At 37.6% G+C, this 16,374-nt stretch overlaps 1 protein-coding gene across 1 annotated transcript in view; it reads right to left on the bottom strand.

Annotated features, from left to right (window-relative positions):
• USH2A (usherin) overlaps positions 1-16,374 on the bottom strand; it is a 901,466-nt gene that overhangs the window by 253,982 nt on the left and 631,110 nt on the right. Inside the window, exons 44-46 of the mRNA XM_081491700.1 lie at positions 12,569-12,778; positions 11,049-11,251; positions 6,596-6,708 (exon numbers count right to left, since the gene is read on the bottom strand). Coding sequence (XP_081347826.1) covers positions 6,596-6,708; positions 11,049-11,251; positions 12,569-12,778 — 526 coding nt within the window. The remainder of the gene's footprint in view (positions 1-6,595; positions 6,709-11,048; positions 11,252-12,568; positions 12,779-16,374) is intronic.

Here is a 16,374-nt window from a genome sequence, read left to right as displayed (position 1 = left end):
GCAAGGCTGGGTGAGGTGGTAATCCTGTCTGCTGATGACTGGGTTTGTGTTTTGTTTGTTGTTAAATGAGGCATTCTGCAGAGGGTGCTACTGGTGGTTGGGTGGTGCCATGTCTTGTATTCAAGTGTTTTCCTTGGTGTGAGTTCTCACTGTTTGATACTTCCTAGGGTTAGTTCTCTGGTAGTCTAGGGTCTTCGAGTCAGTGCTCCCACTCTAAAGACTCAGAGCTTGATTTCTGGTCAGGAATGAAGATTCCACAAGTGGTTTGTTATAGCATTAAGTGAAATTAAAACAAATACCCCAAAATGAGGAACCAAAGATGAACGCCAGCCAAATGGCAGTTACAAAATCAGGCAAATAATAATTAAAATAATGGAATAAACACATATACCTACACACGCATGACCAAAGTCAAAACAGTCCAACAAAAATAAACTACCATAGATTGACCCAGTGAACAAAGGAAATCAAAAACTATATCTACCAGTTAAGAACAAAACTAATTAAAGCACAAACTAGAGAACAAAACTAAAATAATGTGCCAAGTGGGGAATAAAGCAATGAAAACAAAACTAACAAATATGTTGAGAGGAAAGGAAAGAAAAAATAGATATGCAAAGTTAAATAGAGGTAGATGAGGAAGATTTATATATTTTAAATATTAACTGCAAGGGAAAAGAACAGTAGGAAAGGCAAACAAAGGAATAAATGTAGAAAAAATAATAGGTTTAAGAAAATTTAAGATTATAACAAAGAGAAAAGAAAAAAGGAAAAAAAAATATGAAAACTCTACAGAACTGCAAAAGCCCAACGTAGAGGCAGAGGTTTATAACAACAATAAAAAGTGTAACTGAATACACACATACACATATATACCTGTAAGCAAAATCAAAACAGTTCAACAAAAATAAAGTACCATAGATTGACTCAGAAAATGAAGGAAACTAAAAATTATATCTAACAGTTAAGAACAAAACTAACTATAAGGACAAACTGGAAAACAAATCTAAAGCAAGGTGTTAATTGGGGAATAAAGCAATGAAAATAAAATTAACAAATATGTTGTGAGAAAAGGAAAGAAAGAATAGATATGCAAAGTTAAATAGAGGTAGATAAAGAAGATTTATATACATTAAAAATTAACTGCAAGGGGGAAAGGACAGTAGGAAAAGCAAACAAAAGAGTAAATGTAGAAAAAATAGGTCTAAAAAATTAAAAATAAAAAAAAAGAGAGAGAGAAAAAAAAGGAAAACTCCACAGAACTGCAAAAGTGCAATGTAGAGGCAGAGGTTTATAACAACAATTAAAAAATGTGACTGAGAAAAAAAGAAAGCTCAGAAGCTTAATTAGATTTCATAGTACCAATAAAATTGACAACTACAACAGAGGAGTAGAAAAAAAGAAAGGAGAAAAAATCCAAAAGATTCTACAGAACAAGTCAAAACATAAGAATAGTAAATGCTTTTCTGGAGTCACTGCTGTCAGAGTCCTTTTCCTCACTGGGAGTCACAGTCCACCTCACCTCCCTAGGATGCCCTCCAACACTGTGCTGATCTCTGGACCTGCTGTGGGGGCAGCTCAGATTCTAATCTGGTCCTACTCCTGTGTGTTCTTTTTGTGGGAGCTCTCAATGTCCTTTTATTATTACATAGACACAGAGCCTGCCTAGTTGATCATGTGGATTTAATCTGCAGCTTGCACAGCTGGTGGGAAGGTTTTGGGTATTCTTCCTTAGCCACACTGCCCCTGGGTTTCAATTGTGGCTTTATTTCCACCTCTGCATATGGGGCGTCCACTGGGGCTGAGGCTGCCCTAGAGGACTTGTGTTTGCCCTTGTGAGGGCCAGGTGTGGAGCTGGTGCAATTGCTTGAGTTGCAGGGGTTCTGGCAGCACCAGGTACTCAGGGAGGTTGGCAGTTAGGGCAGCAGGAAATACAATCCTCTAGAAGGGCATGGCAACCAGTATTGGCAAATATGCTACAGTATTCTTGCTGAGAACCCGCCTGACAGAGAAGCCTGGCAGGCCACTGTCTACAGGGTCGCAAAGATTTGGACACGACCAAAGTGAGCCTGCGCGCATAGACACAAGACCTTTTTTTGGCCTGTGGCAGCTCTGCTCCAGTGAGAGTTAAGCATGAAGGTGGTGCAGCTGCTTGGCTCTCAGGGACCCTGGTGGCGCTAAGTGTGCAGGGACATGGACTGCCTCCACCGCAGGAGTTAGAGCCCTATCAGAGTCTTTTCTTGAGCCTCTTGTAGCTGGTGATCAGAAGGCCTCTTTGGCCAGTCTTTCTCCGTAACTCTGCCCATTCAGGCACTTAGAAGGCTCCCCTTCCCGGGGTCCTCCTCTGTTGTTCTGCATGTCAGGCACATAGAGGGGACCCCTGGCTGGGGTCCTGTTCTGTGGATCTGCACGTCAGGCACTTAAAGGGGCACCCTGGGTGCGGTCCTACTCTGTAGTTCAGGGCCTCAGGCATTTGATGGGCCAGCCTCTCTGTGGTTGGCGTGGGAGGGGAGAGAGGCTATGGTGATGGTTCCAACCCATCGCAAGACTCAGCAGTATCACCTTGCTTCCATGGCTGCGTGGCTTTCCTCCACAGGCATTTCCCACCACAGCCTCCTCCCTCACATCCTCGCAACCCCTCTCTCTGGAGTCAACAGCAGCGATCGCTGTGGGATCGCTCCACAATCCCTAAACTCCAGCTCCCAGCCGCTGCGCCTTCTAGCGGACTTGCATCCCTGTCCGGGATATGTATGGCTGCAGCAAGGACTGTCTGATTCTCATTCTATTTAGGCTGCCACAGATGAGCTGTTTCACTCTCAGCCTTAAATGTTTCTCCTCTGACTCAGACAATTGCCTTGATGTGAGGATCAGATCCCTGCTTCAGTTCCCCCACCACTAAGGGAAGGTCCAGTCCTACCAACACTCCCGTTTTTCCCCCTAGTTCCTTCATCCTACTGAGTTTTGCATGGATCTATATATTCTTTTCTTCTAGTCAGGTACTCCTGTCCACTCTCAGCTGGTGTTCTGCGTGCACTTCTGTGTCTGAAGGTGTATTCCTGATGTATCCGTGGAGAGGGAGGTACTCCACATCCACCTACTCCTCTGCCATCTTGTTCTCTCCCTGGAAGCTTTTTGACTGCAATTTTTTAACCTGGTATTTTGAAATTTCCAGATGATATCCCCTTATATGGTTATGATTCAGTCATTTTCCTGGCATCTATAACACCTTGGAATCTACTTACTGATATCTTGATTTGGGAATATTTTCTTGTCATCTTTATTTTCTTCCCTTTTTCCCCTCTGTTCTCTCTTTCTGGAACTCTTATTATCCAAATAGTTGATTTCCTGGATTTTAAGATTTTTCTTAATTTCTTTTTTAGTAACATATTTCATTGTTATTGCACTTTCAGAGACTTTAAACTTTCTTCCAAAGTTTTAATTCAGCTCTCACACTTTCAATTTCCATGAGATATCCCTCCCCAAGTCCTGCTTTACTTTAATTTTTTCCAAGTAGGATTTTTTTTTTTTAGTGTTGTTTTATAAATACAGGATGTCTTTTTATCCCTCTGAGGTGGTTATGTATTTTTTCCCTCATCCTGCATTGTCTCTGTGCTTATTTAATTATTTTAAATTTGTTTCTTTTAATCTTTAAGATAAAAAAGGTGACGAGAAGATTTATATATGACTGAGGTTGTTGATTGATGAAATTCCCTACTGTGTGACCAGTTGGTAAATTATCTTTTCTTTTAGGGGATCCTGATCTGCTAGTTTATGGAATTATTTTATCTGGGGTCACTCAGACGTTTTCAGAGAAGAATGCCCTTCTGTATGGAAACATTTATGACTGGATATTTGTTTCTAAAACCAGAGCTGGGGAAAGCAGCTGAGGTGCCATCATTCTAACTGTAGTCTACACTTTATCATGATTTTCACCTTTGCCCCTCATTCCAGATTTCCCCTGTGCCTAGTAGCCCTAATTCCTAAATACTCTGTTCAGTTTCTTGAGAAAAAAACTTCTGATCTCCTGTTGGTGGAATATGCCACAAGGAGAAAGCTAAATCAACACTTTGATGAATAATATAGAGGTAGGGGACCTTGAATTCTGTAGTGGCTAATTTTGTGTTAAGTTGACTGGGCCACAGGGTCGAGGACATCTGGTTAAAAATGATTTCTAGGTGTGTCTGCAGGGTTATTTTTGATGAGGTAAGCATTGGAATCTGTGGCCCAGTGAAGCAGATTGCTCTTCACAATGTAGGTGGGCTCTACTCTCAACCCTCCAATCAGTTGAGGGTCTGAGTAGAAGAAAAAATTGAAGGGAGGGAGAATTCTTCCTCTCTGATTGACTACTTGATCTAATCAATCTTCTCTCACTCTCAGATTTGGACCAAGATTTATACCATTAGCTCCTCTAATTCTCAAAACTTTGGACATGGACTGGGACGAGACCGCAAGCTTTCCTGAGTTTTCACATTTGGTTTTGTTTCCCTGGAGAACCCTGACTAATTATAGGTCCCAACCACTCTTTTTTTTTTTTTTAAGACTTTCGGCCAATCCCATGATTTCATCTTTGAACTTTATCCCTTCTTGCCCTTATTCACAATCCTGAAAGTCTGTTAAGTGCTCAGACACTGAAGTTCTCTGCAGAGCAAATTAGTTTGTTTTGTGTCATCATCTCCCTCTGCCAACTACCCCTTTGGCAAGTGCCTCTCCCAAGGCAAATTTTGCTTTCATAATTGTGTTAAAAATCTATCTTCTTTTGTTGTCATCTGCTTTGTCATTTTTCTTGCTCTTTAAAAAAAAATAAATATGCCCTTTTAATTGTTTTTGGCACCAATTTAATATATTTGGGGAAAAGCAATCTTTAAACCCAACTAAAAATATTTTTTCTGTTATCATCCACAAGAATCTTCTTAAAGATAGCTTAGAGACAGAGTCTCAAATGGATATTTGCTCAATTTCTGAAAAGCCTTACATATTTTTAGCTATATATAAATATGTAATCTAAGACATATTCCCTTATGCCATTCACCTAGGCTTGAGTCCTGGGGATGCTAATAGACAAGAAATTTGACAACATCCACCTACCTATTTATACTTCTTCCTTGAGTTCTTTGGAATGAACTCAAATGTCACATCTTTCATGTCTTCACTGATAATTATGGGTAGAGTTGAGGTGTTTTTTTTTTTAATGCACTTCTTGCACATTATAAACTTTTATTATAGTGTTTTTCACTCTGTTCTATAAATGTTTGTTTAGGGCAGCATCTCCCACAGTTGACCGGAACTGTGAACATTTAGAGCCCTATCTTACACTACTTTGTATTACCTTTGCCTCTTATATTATTATACCCACAAGTATGTTTGCTGAAAAAAATAAATGAAGGTCTCTGGTGTCCCTTAAATTTGACCATTTTCCCCCCAAAAGGTAGGCAATCATGTGGATAGATGAAAAAAATCTGTTAAGGGAATTATCAATTAATTAACATATCCCACATTAGCTATAGGAGAGCATGGCAACCCACTCCAGTATTCTTGTTGGAGAAGCCCATGGAGAGAGGACCCTGGAGGGCTACAGTCCATAGGATTGCAGAGTAGGACACCAATGAAATGACTTAGCATGCATGCACCCCACATTAGACAGATATCATCATGTGTTTGATAGAATATATGCTCAAGAAGAAAGGACTGTTTTTGCCCTGAACATCTAAGAATTCAATTATTTGAGTTTTTCTAATTATTTTAATCACTAGTTCTCCAAATTGGTATAGATTATTTTTGAAATGATTTTAAAAAGACCTATAATTTGCAATATGTCATAAAGGAATCCTTCAGAATTGAAATATTTTATAACATGTTGATTATTTCAGTCAGTGTGCATGTGTGTATATGGGATATAATTGTGTGTGTGCGTGTGTGTGTGTAGATGAAAGGCGATTCATTTGGTTAGAGAAAAAATATGATGTGGGAATACTCAGATTTCTTTCTCTGCCTTTGACTTGACACAGAGAGGTAAAAATTTCATATTACTTTTGATTTGGAAACCTTGATGTTACATCTTTTTTCTCTTAAATTGCTAATTTTGACTTGAAAGAGGATCACTTTCAAACTATGGTCATTGCTCAGCAACAAAAGAGTACACAAAAATAAAGGGATTCCATGAAGAATCTGATACAATTGTAAAGGTTATCCAATAATTTATCTCCCCTAGTTATTTTACAGCTATTTCTAGCTGTAGGAAAATCTGATATACCTAAGTCTAATTTCTTTCAAAGAGATTAAGTTAGGATATAGTCATTCTAATTAAAATTGTATTATTTGCCTCACAAAAGAATTTACTGAAGGACAACTTTCTCATGTACTCCAACATTTTTCACAGATTACTAAGTAAAAGGAAGTGAAGCTGGACAATCAGAAAAATCAAAGCTTAAATGTTAGGGGATGTGCCCATTGAGGATCAATGGGCACAAAAATTTGATTTACAGACATATTTATAGTAATCTACTAAATGAGATTGTCATGGCAGGAATGATTGCTTTTATTTTTATTTTAATTGCTTATGGTCAGTTCTTTAGATTAACTGATAAAGAATTGGTACCTTGAAGTGATGCCATGAATTGTGGGAGTTGGTATATCACTTGGAGTATCTTCCACAGTGGTGATTTGGGTTCTGTTGCTTTTTACACAGGCGTATTTTGTGCAGACTTCAACCTGCAAATGTTAGTTTAGAAAACAATAATTGCAACTACTTTCAAAATACAGACCACTGATGGATTGAAACCCACCCACTCTCATTTCACAGGTGTTTCTTATAGTTCTCTATGGCATCTTGGGGTTTACTAAGTCTTAATTTTTCATGTGAGTCCAATGGAACAAACTCAAAATAGAGTCTGGAAATGAGGTTGGGACAATTGATGTAGTGATTCAAATTGTAATGTTTAGTTTCTAGTTCCAACTATTCAGAAACAGACAGACATATTCATCTCTTTGGAGCACAACTAAGGAAGAAGGGAAGATACTTACTTGACAGTTGGCAAGCATAATATGTTTTCACTGCATACTACTCTCTGGATCTATAACCAGGTAGGGTAATGATGATATTTTCTGGAAGCCTTGACACTTGACAACAAATCGCCTCAATGCTAATCTCTAATGGAAGAAAAATGAGGTCTAGGGAAGACTTCCAATATGGCTGAGCTATTTTATATCCATTTGTTCCAGCTGCAATTGTATTTCTACCTTAATCACAGCAGAAAGTCATCACTCACCCTTTAATTCTGCCACCTAATCTGAATAAAAACCAAGGAGGGTGGAATAACTAAAGATTAGAAATTGAGTTGATCAAGCATTAGTGACACAAAGAACATATTCAACAAGAGCGAGGGAGAGACAGATGAACATGTAAGAGATTGCTTGTGGACCATCCATAAAGTGACACCCTTCTGCTCTCCATTAAAGGTTAAACCAAAGAGGAACTGCACTTTTACCAATGATAATTTACTTTCTGTATCTAATACATAAATGGAGGATATTACATGCTGATGAATCTTAAACACTAATACTGAACTTTAAAGCAAAGCAGTTCTCTGAATTTCCATGGGCATTTGAGGAAAGACAAATGCGGTATTTGTTGTATATAGTAGTTATGTTGTTTTGTTCATGGGGCACCTAACTGGGAGTTGAGGCATATTTTTATAATGCTGTTGAGTGATTTATTTATGCCATAGAGTATTCTGAGCTAACATTAAAGCATGTCCAGTAAATTCCAAATAACTTACAAGTAGATGAACATACTTGCTGTAATAGTATTAATGACAATAAAACTTCACACATGTTGGGAAGTATGTGACTATATGATGCATAGTGAGGTAACTCAAAATCAGCTCAACTGAACTTCTTCTGTGCCAAATATTATGATGGGTACTTGCACAAATAATTTAATGAATCCTCACAACTCTGTTTTCCGAAGTTTGCAAATAGAGGGGTCAGACAACTCAAGGAATATGATCAAGCTGATAAGATATGAAATTATTTGATTCAGGCTTTACTGTACCCTAATTGTTTTATTATCTAAATAATAAGCACATCTTTAAGTTATAAACTAGTTAGGTCTATTCAAATGATTCTCTAGAAAGCTTTTATTCTGATTTTAGAGAAATGTGTCAATACTTTTTCACTTTGTTACTAATGTAATATTCCAAGTCTCCATCTTTGGGGCATATTTCTGGTGTTACAGCTATGTTGTATAACATGGAGATGAAACACAAACATAAAGGTTTACATATTAATATGAGAAAGAAAAAATTTAAGAAAAAATTGAATGAGCAGTCCCTTTAGAAAGGTCTATGCAGAATGATTCATTAAAAAACAGATGTTGTGGTGCGTCTACATGTCTGCCTTAAAATCAATGGCTATTTTATAGAGGGGGTTAGTAAAGAGAATCTTAGTTTTAAAGTATTAGGCCTAACAGTTAAGTGCATATTTTAAATGGAGACAAATTATCTTTGACATCATAAATAAAAATCTTTGAAATTTGATAAAAATCAAATTTCCAGTAATGCAATAACTATTTCAAGTACAGTATTTATGGACTCGGAGGATGGTCACAAAAATACACTTACAGTTATTAAGAATAAGAATATCTTAGTCACCAATCACAAAATTTAAGTATTAGATTCTAATTTGGTCTTTTGTCTCCTCATCTGTTTCCTTGTATCAGATCAAAATACACTCTCTTCAGGCCATTAGTGGGCTTCCCTGATAGCTCAGTTGGTAAAGAATCTGCCTGCAATGCAGGAGACCCCGGTTCAATTCCTGGGTTGGGAAGATCCTCTGGAGAAGGGAAAGGCTACCCACTCTAGTATTCTAGCCTAGAGAGTTCCATAGATTGTATAATCCACGGGGTCACAAAGAGTTGGACACGACTGAGCGACTTTCGCTTCTCTTCACTTAGGCCGTTAGCAACTCAAACAGATCTGAGTGAAGCCTGTCAGAGTGGAACATGCCTGGAATGCTTAAACATCCACTCCTGCTTCATGGTCAGAAGGCTGGCACTGGATATGCATGCACAGAATGCAGTGATCTCACCACAACCACCACCACCCCCTGCCCTGGATGTATTCTGAGTCCTGATAAAGTAAATGAATATGCTACCTTTCAAGGACTCAGCTGGCTTTCTCCACAAGGGCCGCAAAGAGGAAAATACAGCAAATCTTTCATAACCTTCTATGTTAACTTGTCCATTAAGCTGCATTTCTAAGTATTTTGAATGTGATTTTTATTTTATAATGTGATCAATGATCTACACCTACATACAGATTCCCTCTAAGAGTCATGAAGAGAAATAGCAGTTCACTGATCCATGCTAAGATAAACTCAGGTGGGTAGATGGAAATCATGGAATGTACTAAAAATTAAGCAATGTACCTTTCTTCTTTTACTAAATATCTTTATATGTCACTTTCTTAGGACGCCAAGCCTAGTAGTGGGAGACGTTAATGCATTGGTTGTAACTAGATGATTACAAATGTTTCACTTTCAAATGTGGGGGAGTAGGGGGTAGGGAAACGTTCACTTAATGAACAGAACCAGAGAAAAGTTTTCTGTGGTCAAATAAAAATTTCATGCTTAATATCTTCTGAAAATTATTTACAAAGTTATTATAAATTTTGGGCTTCCCCAATAGTTCAGTTGGTAAAGAATCCACCTGCAATGTGGGAGACCCCAGTTCAATCCCTGGGTTGGGAAGATCCTCTGGAGAAGGGATAGGCTACCCACTTCAGTACTCTGGCCTGGAGAATTCCACAGAGTGTAAAGTCCATGGGGTCACAAAGAGTCGGACTAGCATACGTGCATGCAGGGGTGTCCCACTCTTTGTGATCCTATGGACTGTAGCCCATCAGACTCCTCTGTCCATGAGATTCTCTAGGCAAGAATACTGGAGTGGGTTGCCATGCCATTCTCCAGGGACTCTTCCCAAACCAGGAATGAACCTGTGTTTCTTATGTCCCCTGCATTGGCGGCCAAGTTCTTTACCATTAGTACCACCTGGGAAGCCCCAGAAGTGCATAGTTTACTCAAAAAATTTACTAAATGGCAACCCTTCTCTATAAACTTTGAGCTTCTGAAACATTGTTTTTATCATTAATTTTTGCATTTAGCCTTGCTGTCTTTTATATTCTCCTGCTCTAACAAGATTCCCAATTTCTTGAGGATAAGTTTCTTGTTTTATATGCCTTGGTCTCCTTCATATTTTTTCTACTTTTAAGATCAGTAGATCTCAAAGAGACCTAGGAGTTCACTCTCAAATGGTCAACACATTCTCCAAAACTGTGTGTTAACTTTTGTCATATAAATATATACACACTTTTCTAGGAGAGTGTACACTGACTTCATTAGATCCTCAAAGAGGACCAAAAGCAGAAAACTTAAATATAATTGTTTTCATACAGGTGAGGGTCATTGAACATTTGTTGAAGGATGAACAGACATTTTTCTTTCATGCTTGAATAAAATTTTTTAATATTTTTATCTGCTACATATTCATTTGTTTTTGTTGTTGTTGCATCCAGAATTACAGAATTCTAGAGGTTAATAGAATGTTTTAAATCATCTAGTCCTTTGCTCTTACAAAAGAGACAATTGACACCAAGAGAGGTTATATAACTTACCTAAAGCTATTAAATTTAGTAAATGGTGAAATTGGAGTAGAAAGAATGTCTCTCTAATCATAGGCTAACTCTGATTCTGATATCAGTAACAGAACCAGGACAAAGGCAAGCTGCTTGGCAAGACTGATTGCAAACACATGAGCTGCTTCATTTTGCCAGTGAAAATACCATCACCATCCTCACCATCACTTTCCATACTACTATTATCTCCTCTCCAGTGACTCCTGTGTTTGCCCACAGCAACCAATTTCCCTCTTTTCTCTCTTTCTCCCCACCAAATAAATAATCTGTAACCAAGATGGAAGGCATCCACTAAGAGACATTACCCAGCAAGTTTTATTTAACACACCCATAAGCTTAACCATTGGAAAACATTCTAACCTGGATGTCATAGACAGTGAAGGGAGACAGCTCTCTCAAAATGAAAGATCCAGGCACATTTATTCCAGTCTTGTAGAGTTGATTATTTACATAAACGGAATATTCAGTGACAACACCATTTGGGTTTGAAGGAGCTGTCCAGATGACACGCACAGCTGTACTGTTGATGATGACAACCTCTGGAGGAAGCATGCCCTGAGGCTCTAGAATTAAAGGAAGAAACTGAATCAACTCCAGCTGTCTCTGAAAAAGCACTTGTTAAACTAAACGCCGATTAGTATTTAGGTCGAGCAAAGGGTTTGTTGCTTATCTGCTTTCCTCTGATGAAGTTATCACAGTCTGTAGTCCTCTGTAAATTGGCTTATTATACTCTCAGTTAGAAACCATAAGAATTGGTGGTAAAATGCTTTATACCACCAGCATAGTGCTAATCTTCAATACTATGTGACCAGTGGGATATGATGATAAATTATTCACCCATCTGCACCACTAACACATATCTATTATTTGTCTCTTTTCCCACCTCTTCACTCCATACCTCCCAGGGAAAAAGAAAAGAAAATTTGCTCCCTAAGCAGAAAATAAAACTCAAATACATTGCGGCTGGTGGAACGTGAAAAATCATTTGATGTTACTAGCTTGTAACTCAAGCAATATGAAGCAATAATGCAATATTGTCATTATGTAAATGATTTTGAATGTTGATTACCATAGGTAATGATGAAATCTAACATTAGGAAAAAAAATCTTGCTTGGCGTTAAATTACACAATTATTCAAGCATGTCAGAAATAACTATGCGAAGACCTATTTTTATCATAAGAGCCCATCCTAACTAGTTGAAAAATTGTCCTTGTGATCCATTCTATTTTATAAACAAAAGGTGTCGACCTTTGGCACCACGAAGGGAAATGGGTTCCACACTTAAAGTGCTCTGCTAATGACCTGGAACGCTTGCTTGGGAGGTAATGATATTATAATGTTTATAATGAGACTTTATAAAGCCAAAAAGATTAGAAAGTCCATTCCAAACACATTTCAGATTCACAAGTTGCTTCCCTCGCTTCCTCCCCCTTGCTAACTGGCTTAGAAATGAGTCACAGGCAATTTTTCTCAGTGGCTGAACTTCCACCTACCATTTCTGGGGACTCAGGGAGGGCCCTCCCTGTGCTTGGCTGTCATTGTGAAAAGCATCCTGCTTCTGAAAGCAATTCTTAAAAAAATGTTTCTAAATGTCACCAGGTATTGATGTGAATTCAGCTCTCAACTAAGCACACACTGAAAAGAACAGGAACAAACTGGGCTAATACCCAGTGATTGGAGCCTTGCAGCTGCCTCTGTGGGACCGCTTATTGATCTGCCACTTGACGACAGCCAGCACTTAAGCATTTTAGCTCCAACCCCCTTTCCTCCAACACCGGAAATTTTATAATGGAAGGATGACTGATCTCAACCTCAGCGAGAATCAATCAATTTCATTCGCGTCTCTGAAGCCGAGTTTCCCTTGAAATCTGGACTCACCCCCATCGCAAGTGGTTGCATGCAGCACTTCACTGTTTATGCTGGCGACTCCGTTGAAAACAGAGATGAAAATCCGATACTCTGTGTTTGGATTTAAGTGGCCAATGACGTGAGAGTTTACATCAGGGAGGATTTTTCGAGACTCATTGGAGGTAGCAGAACTCCAAAAAAGTGTATAATACTCAACATCACCTTGTAGGTCTTGAAAAGCTGTTAACAATGAACACAGGACACTGTAAGTGTAGCCGATATAAAAGGGCCCAGGGGGGAAAGACAGAGAATACACTCTATCATTAGCTATTCCTGGAATGAGAAAAGGGGAATGCTTACAGAACTTTCCTTAGAAAGGTGCTGGGTTTTACTATTATTATTTTTTTTAACAAAGTTGATTCTATCTGTATCTCATAATTAATTGCATAGAATCTTAACTTCACAGGAAAATAAACTTTTACATTTCCTTTAAATGTTTTAATTATGCTACTTATAAGTATTCAACTAATCTTCAAAACTTTGATTAATACTTGAAAAAGGAAATTAAGAGTAAAGTAAAAATATGCAGTACAGGGGGAAAAAAACCTTCTGTTCATAAGTAATGGTTCTAGAGAAGAAATCTATGCTAATATAGATGAGGGTATGTCTTGACACAGATGCTAAACTTGAGGATTTTTTAAATTGCTAACAAAGTCTGCTGATAGATACCTGGAAGATTGCTTAGACAGCTGCCCTATTATGCACACTGTTGATGCACCAGAGTAATGTAGTATGCTCTTCTTAAGGGTCCTAGGATAATATCTGAATTTTGATCAAGGTTCTCATTCTTTTCTCCTAGTTCATGTATCTCTGTGATGTAGACAAGCTCTTCCAAAGTCCTTTCAAAGTCCAGTCTATTGTTTTCTTTTTCCCTTTCCACACAATTTCTCCATTCTTGCACTAAGTTCTGCTTTTTGCAATCTTCCTACTATGATGCTTTAAAAAGAAGCTATAGAACACCCCATACCCATATTTTTTTAGCTAGGAAGCAATTACTGCCCTGCTTACATTAACATTGCTTTTGAAGACCTGAAGCAGGATCTATCACCTTGATTTGTATCAGGATTACCAAGGTGGAGTTTTGTATGTGAAACCTCCTGAAATTGTATGTAAAAGCTTGTGTTAAAATTGTTCCACAAAATTAAGCAAGGATGGGGAGGAAAAGGTGGCATTTCTCTTTATGGTTATTGAAGTACAGTGTCTCAAGTGTATGAGATCCTGGGGTATGGCCATGGAAAGGAATATGGTTTGGGGAATTGTATGACTTTCTTTTAAGAAGCATTGTTCATTAAGATCTTGGGGGGTCTTACATAAAAACTGAATGCTGATTTGATTTTTTGTTTTATTTCCTGAATGCACTACCACTTTGACCTAATATCCAGCAATAGTTAGAAAGGTCTGGTATATCAGTATAGTTGAAAGAATTTATAGTAAGTGATCTTTAGTAACTACTCTGGAAAACTCTGGGAATCGAGATGTTTCTTTTCTCTGCTGTCACAAATGTCAGCACCTTTAATAATGAGGTCATTATTATGCATTTTCAGGAATCAGCTATTCACGTCTCTCAATATTTTTCCAAATAACAACATTCTTCAAGTGTAGCAAAGCATCTGGGTTCTGTGAGAGTAAAAGTTCCCTCTATCGTTAGAATTATTTTCTGCTGCTCTACAGTACTATTCCTCATTAATTTATGGCAGCAAAGATATAAAAGAAATTGTGCTAGATTTGACATTCATGTTGTATTTTAGTTTGCTACATGAGCAGGCTGTTTGGAAATCCAAGTCCTAAAGATATAATATTAAGGAAGTACTTTTAAATACTACTTAAAAATATAAATGGGTCTTTAATCACAGTTATTAAATGTGCCTTAAATCTCTTCTGTCAAGTTCCAATGAATGAACTTGTGTATATATATTGAAAATATTGGGACTAGCGCAGTAAGTTCAAAATGAGTGAGGATCGTATATCAATATGTGGATAAAATGCCATTAAATGCTCATTCTTAGTTTGTGCCATATGTCACCTCCTTGAAATAGAACAAAATCTGTTGTCCCAAAGAAGAAAGGAAAAGATGGGATTCGGTTCCACTAGTTATATCTTACTGTATGAGATAGAAGCTCTTCTAACCAGAAATAGGTAGCATTTCCAGGAAATAATGCCAGATTTCTGCACCACCCTGCTTCTCACCAACATCTGCTTCGGCATGCCACTCTCTCCCTTCACTGACATTACAGTGCAGAGGCTCCTTTTAAGGTTCTTGGGAAGTCTAGAAAACTACTAGAAACACATTAAACAGATTAAATGATCTTCATATTCCTAGTTATTTTATGAGAAGTTCTGGGAGCGGTACATGCACAGAAATGTCCTTTTACATTGTTCAGACGAAGTTTGCAAATGTCAGTGGGCTCTTTCTAAGTCAGCAAACCATCTTAGAGAAAGAAGATACATCTTCAGTTCTACAGGCCAGCGCAAAATTCAAGGTTGCTGACCTTGAGTCTACTCTGAGAGCAGAATGCTGTTAGATTTGAAATAACTGGAATGAAAAGTTTCCCAGCAAATCCCACCCTCTCTGTGGATTGATAAAAACTGGACCTGAATATAGTTCTCCTTTTAAAAAGAGAAAAGCATGAGTTACAAGGCTTCTTTATATAATAGCATAAGTGAAACATTTTCTAGAACCTTAAAAGGAGAATTTGGTTTTCATATACTACCTCTATGTGAATCAGTGGAAGTTTTACAAAACGTTTGCATGGTGTTCTTAAAAATAACCAAAGGGACATGCCTTTGTGAAAAAGATGCTTTAGGAAACAGGTACCTGTAATTATGAAAAGACAGATGTGAAGACAGAGATATTAAATGGCCTTCTTAAAGAAGAAAGGAAAGCAAGAAAACCTAAAAAAGCTTGTCAGAATTAAAATGTACACTGAAAGCAGAAAAAATACCAAGTTAAAAATGCACAATATGAAAAAATAAAAAGGATAATGAGTAAGAAGGCAATGAAAGTCAAAATTTATAGATATTGAGAACAGGGAATAAAAAATCTAATTGACTTGGAAAATAAATGGGATAAATAATCGTGGATCTAAAATATCCCATAAAACATGACTCAAAATGAAGTTTTATATCTAGAAATTGAATAGATTAATATACAGTATTAGCCAAAATAATGGCAACATATCCAAAGACATACAGAAACTTATGACATTTTGAAAATCAACTAAATCTAAAAGACAATCTGCAAAGGAGAAAAAGAATCAGGCAACTTTCAGACTTATCCTCTGAAACATTAAATGTGGAAGACAATGGAAAAATTTCAAGAAGTTCTGAGGTAAAATATTTTGATCCAAGAATTTCATACACATCTAAGTCATTATTTATGTGCAAATATGACAGAAAGATTTTCTTATATAAGTAAAAATTAAGAAAATGTGCAAAGACAGCAAAAACATGTTCTTATTTAAGCAAAAATCAGGTGGCGCAGTGGTAAAGAATTTCACTACCAATGCAAGAGACTCAGGAGACTTGAGTTGTCCCTGGGTTGGGAAGATCCCCTGGTGAAGGAAATGGCAACTCGCTCTAGTATTCTGGTCTGGAAAATTCCGTGGACAGAGGAGCCAGGCAGGCTACAGTCCATGGGGTCACAGAGAGTCAGACATGACTGACCATATGAGCACTAAGAGAACATGTAGCTCATTTATTTATTAACTGTAATTATAAAAATTTTCCAATAATGCTATCTAAAAGACAAAGAGATGAAACAAGCTCCAGAACTCAAG

This window comes from Giraffa tippelskirchi, chromosome 5 (genome assembly GCF_054371585.1).
Source record: "Giraffa tippelskirchi isolate mGirTip1 chromosome 5, T2T-mGirTip1v1.2.pri, whole genome shotgun sequence".
In the NCBI taxonomy this organism is placed as follows: Eukaryota; Metazoa; Chordata; class Mammalia; order Artiodactyla; family Giraffidae; genus Giraffa; species Giraffa tippelskirchi.
Note: the sequence above shows the minus strand (reverse complement) of the source record. Positions and strands in the feature narration are given on the sequence as shown.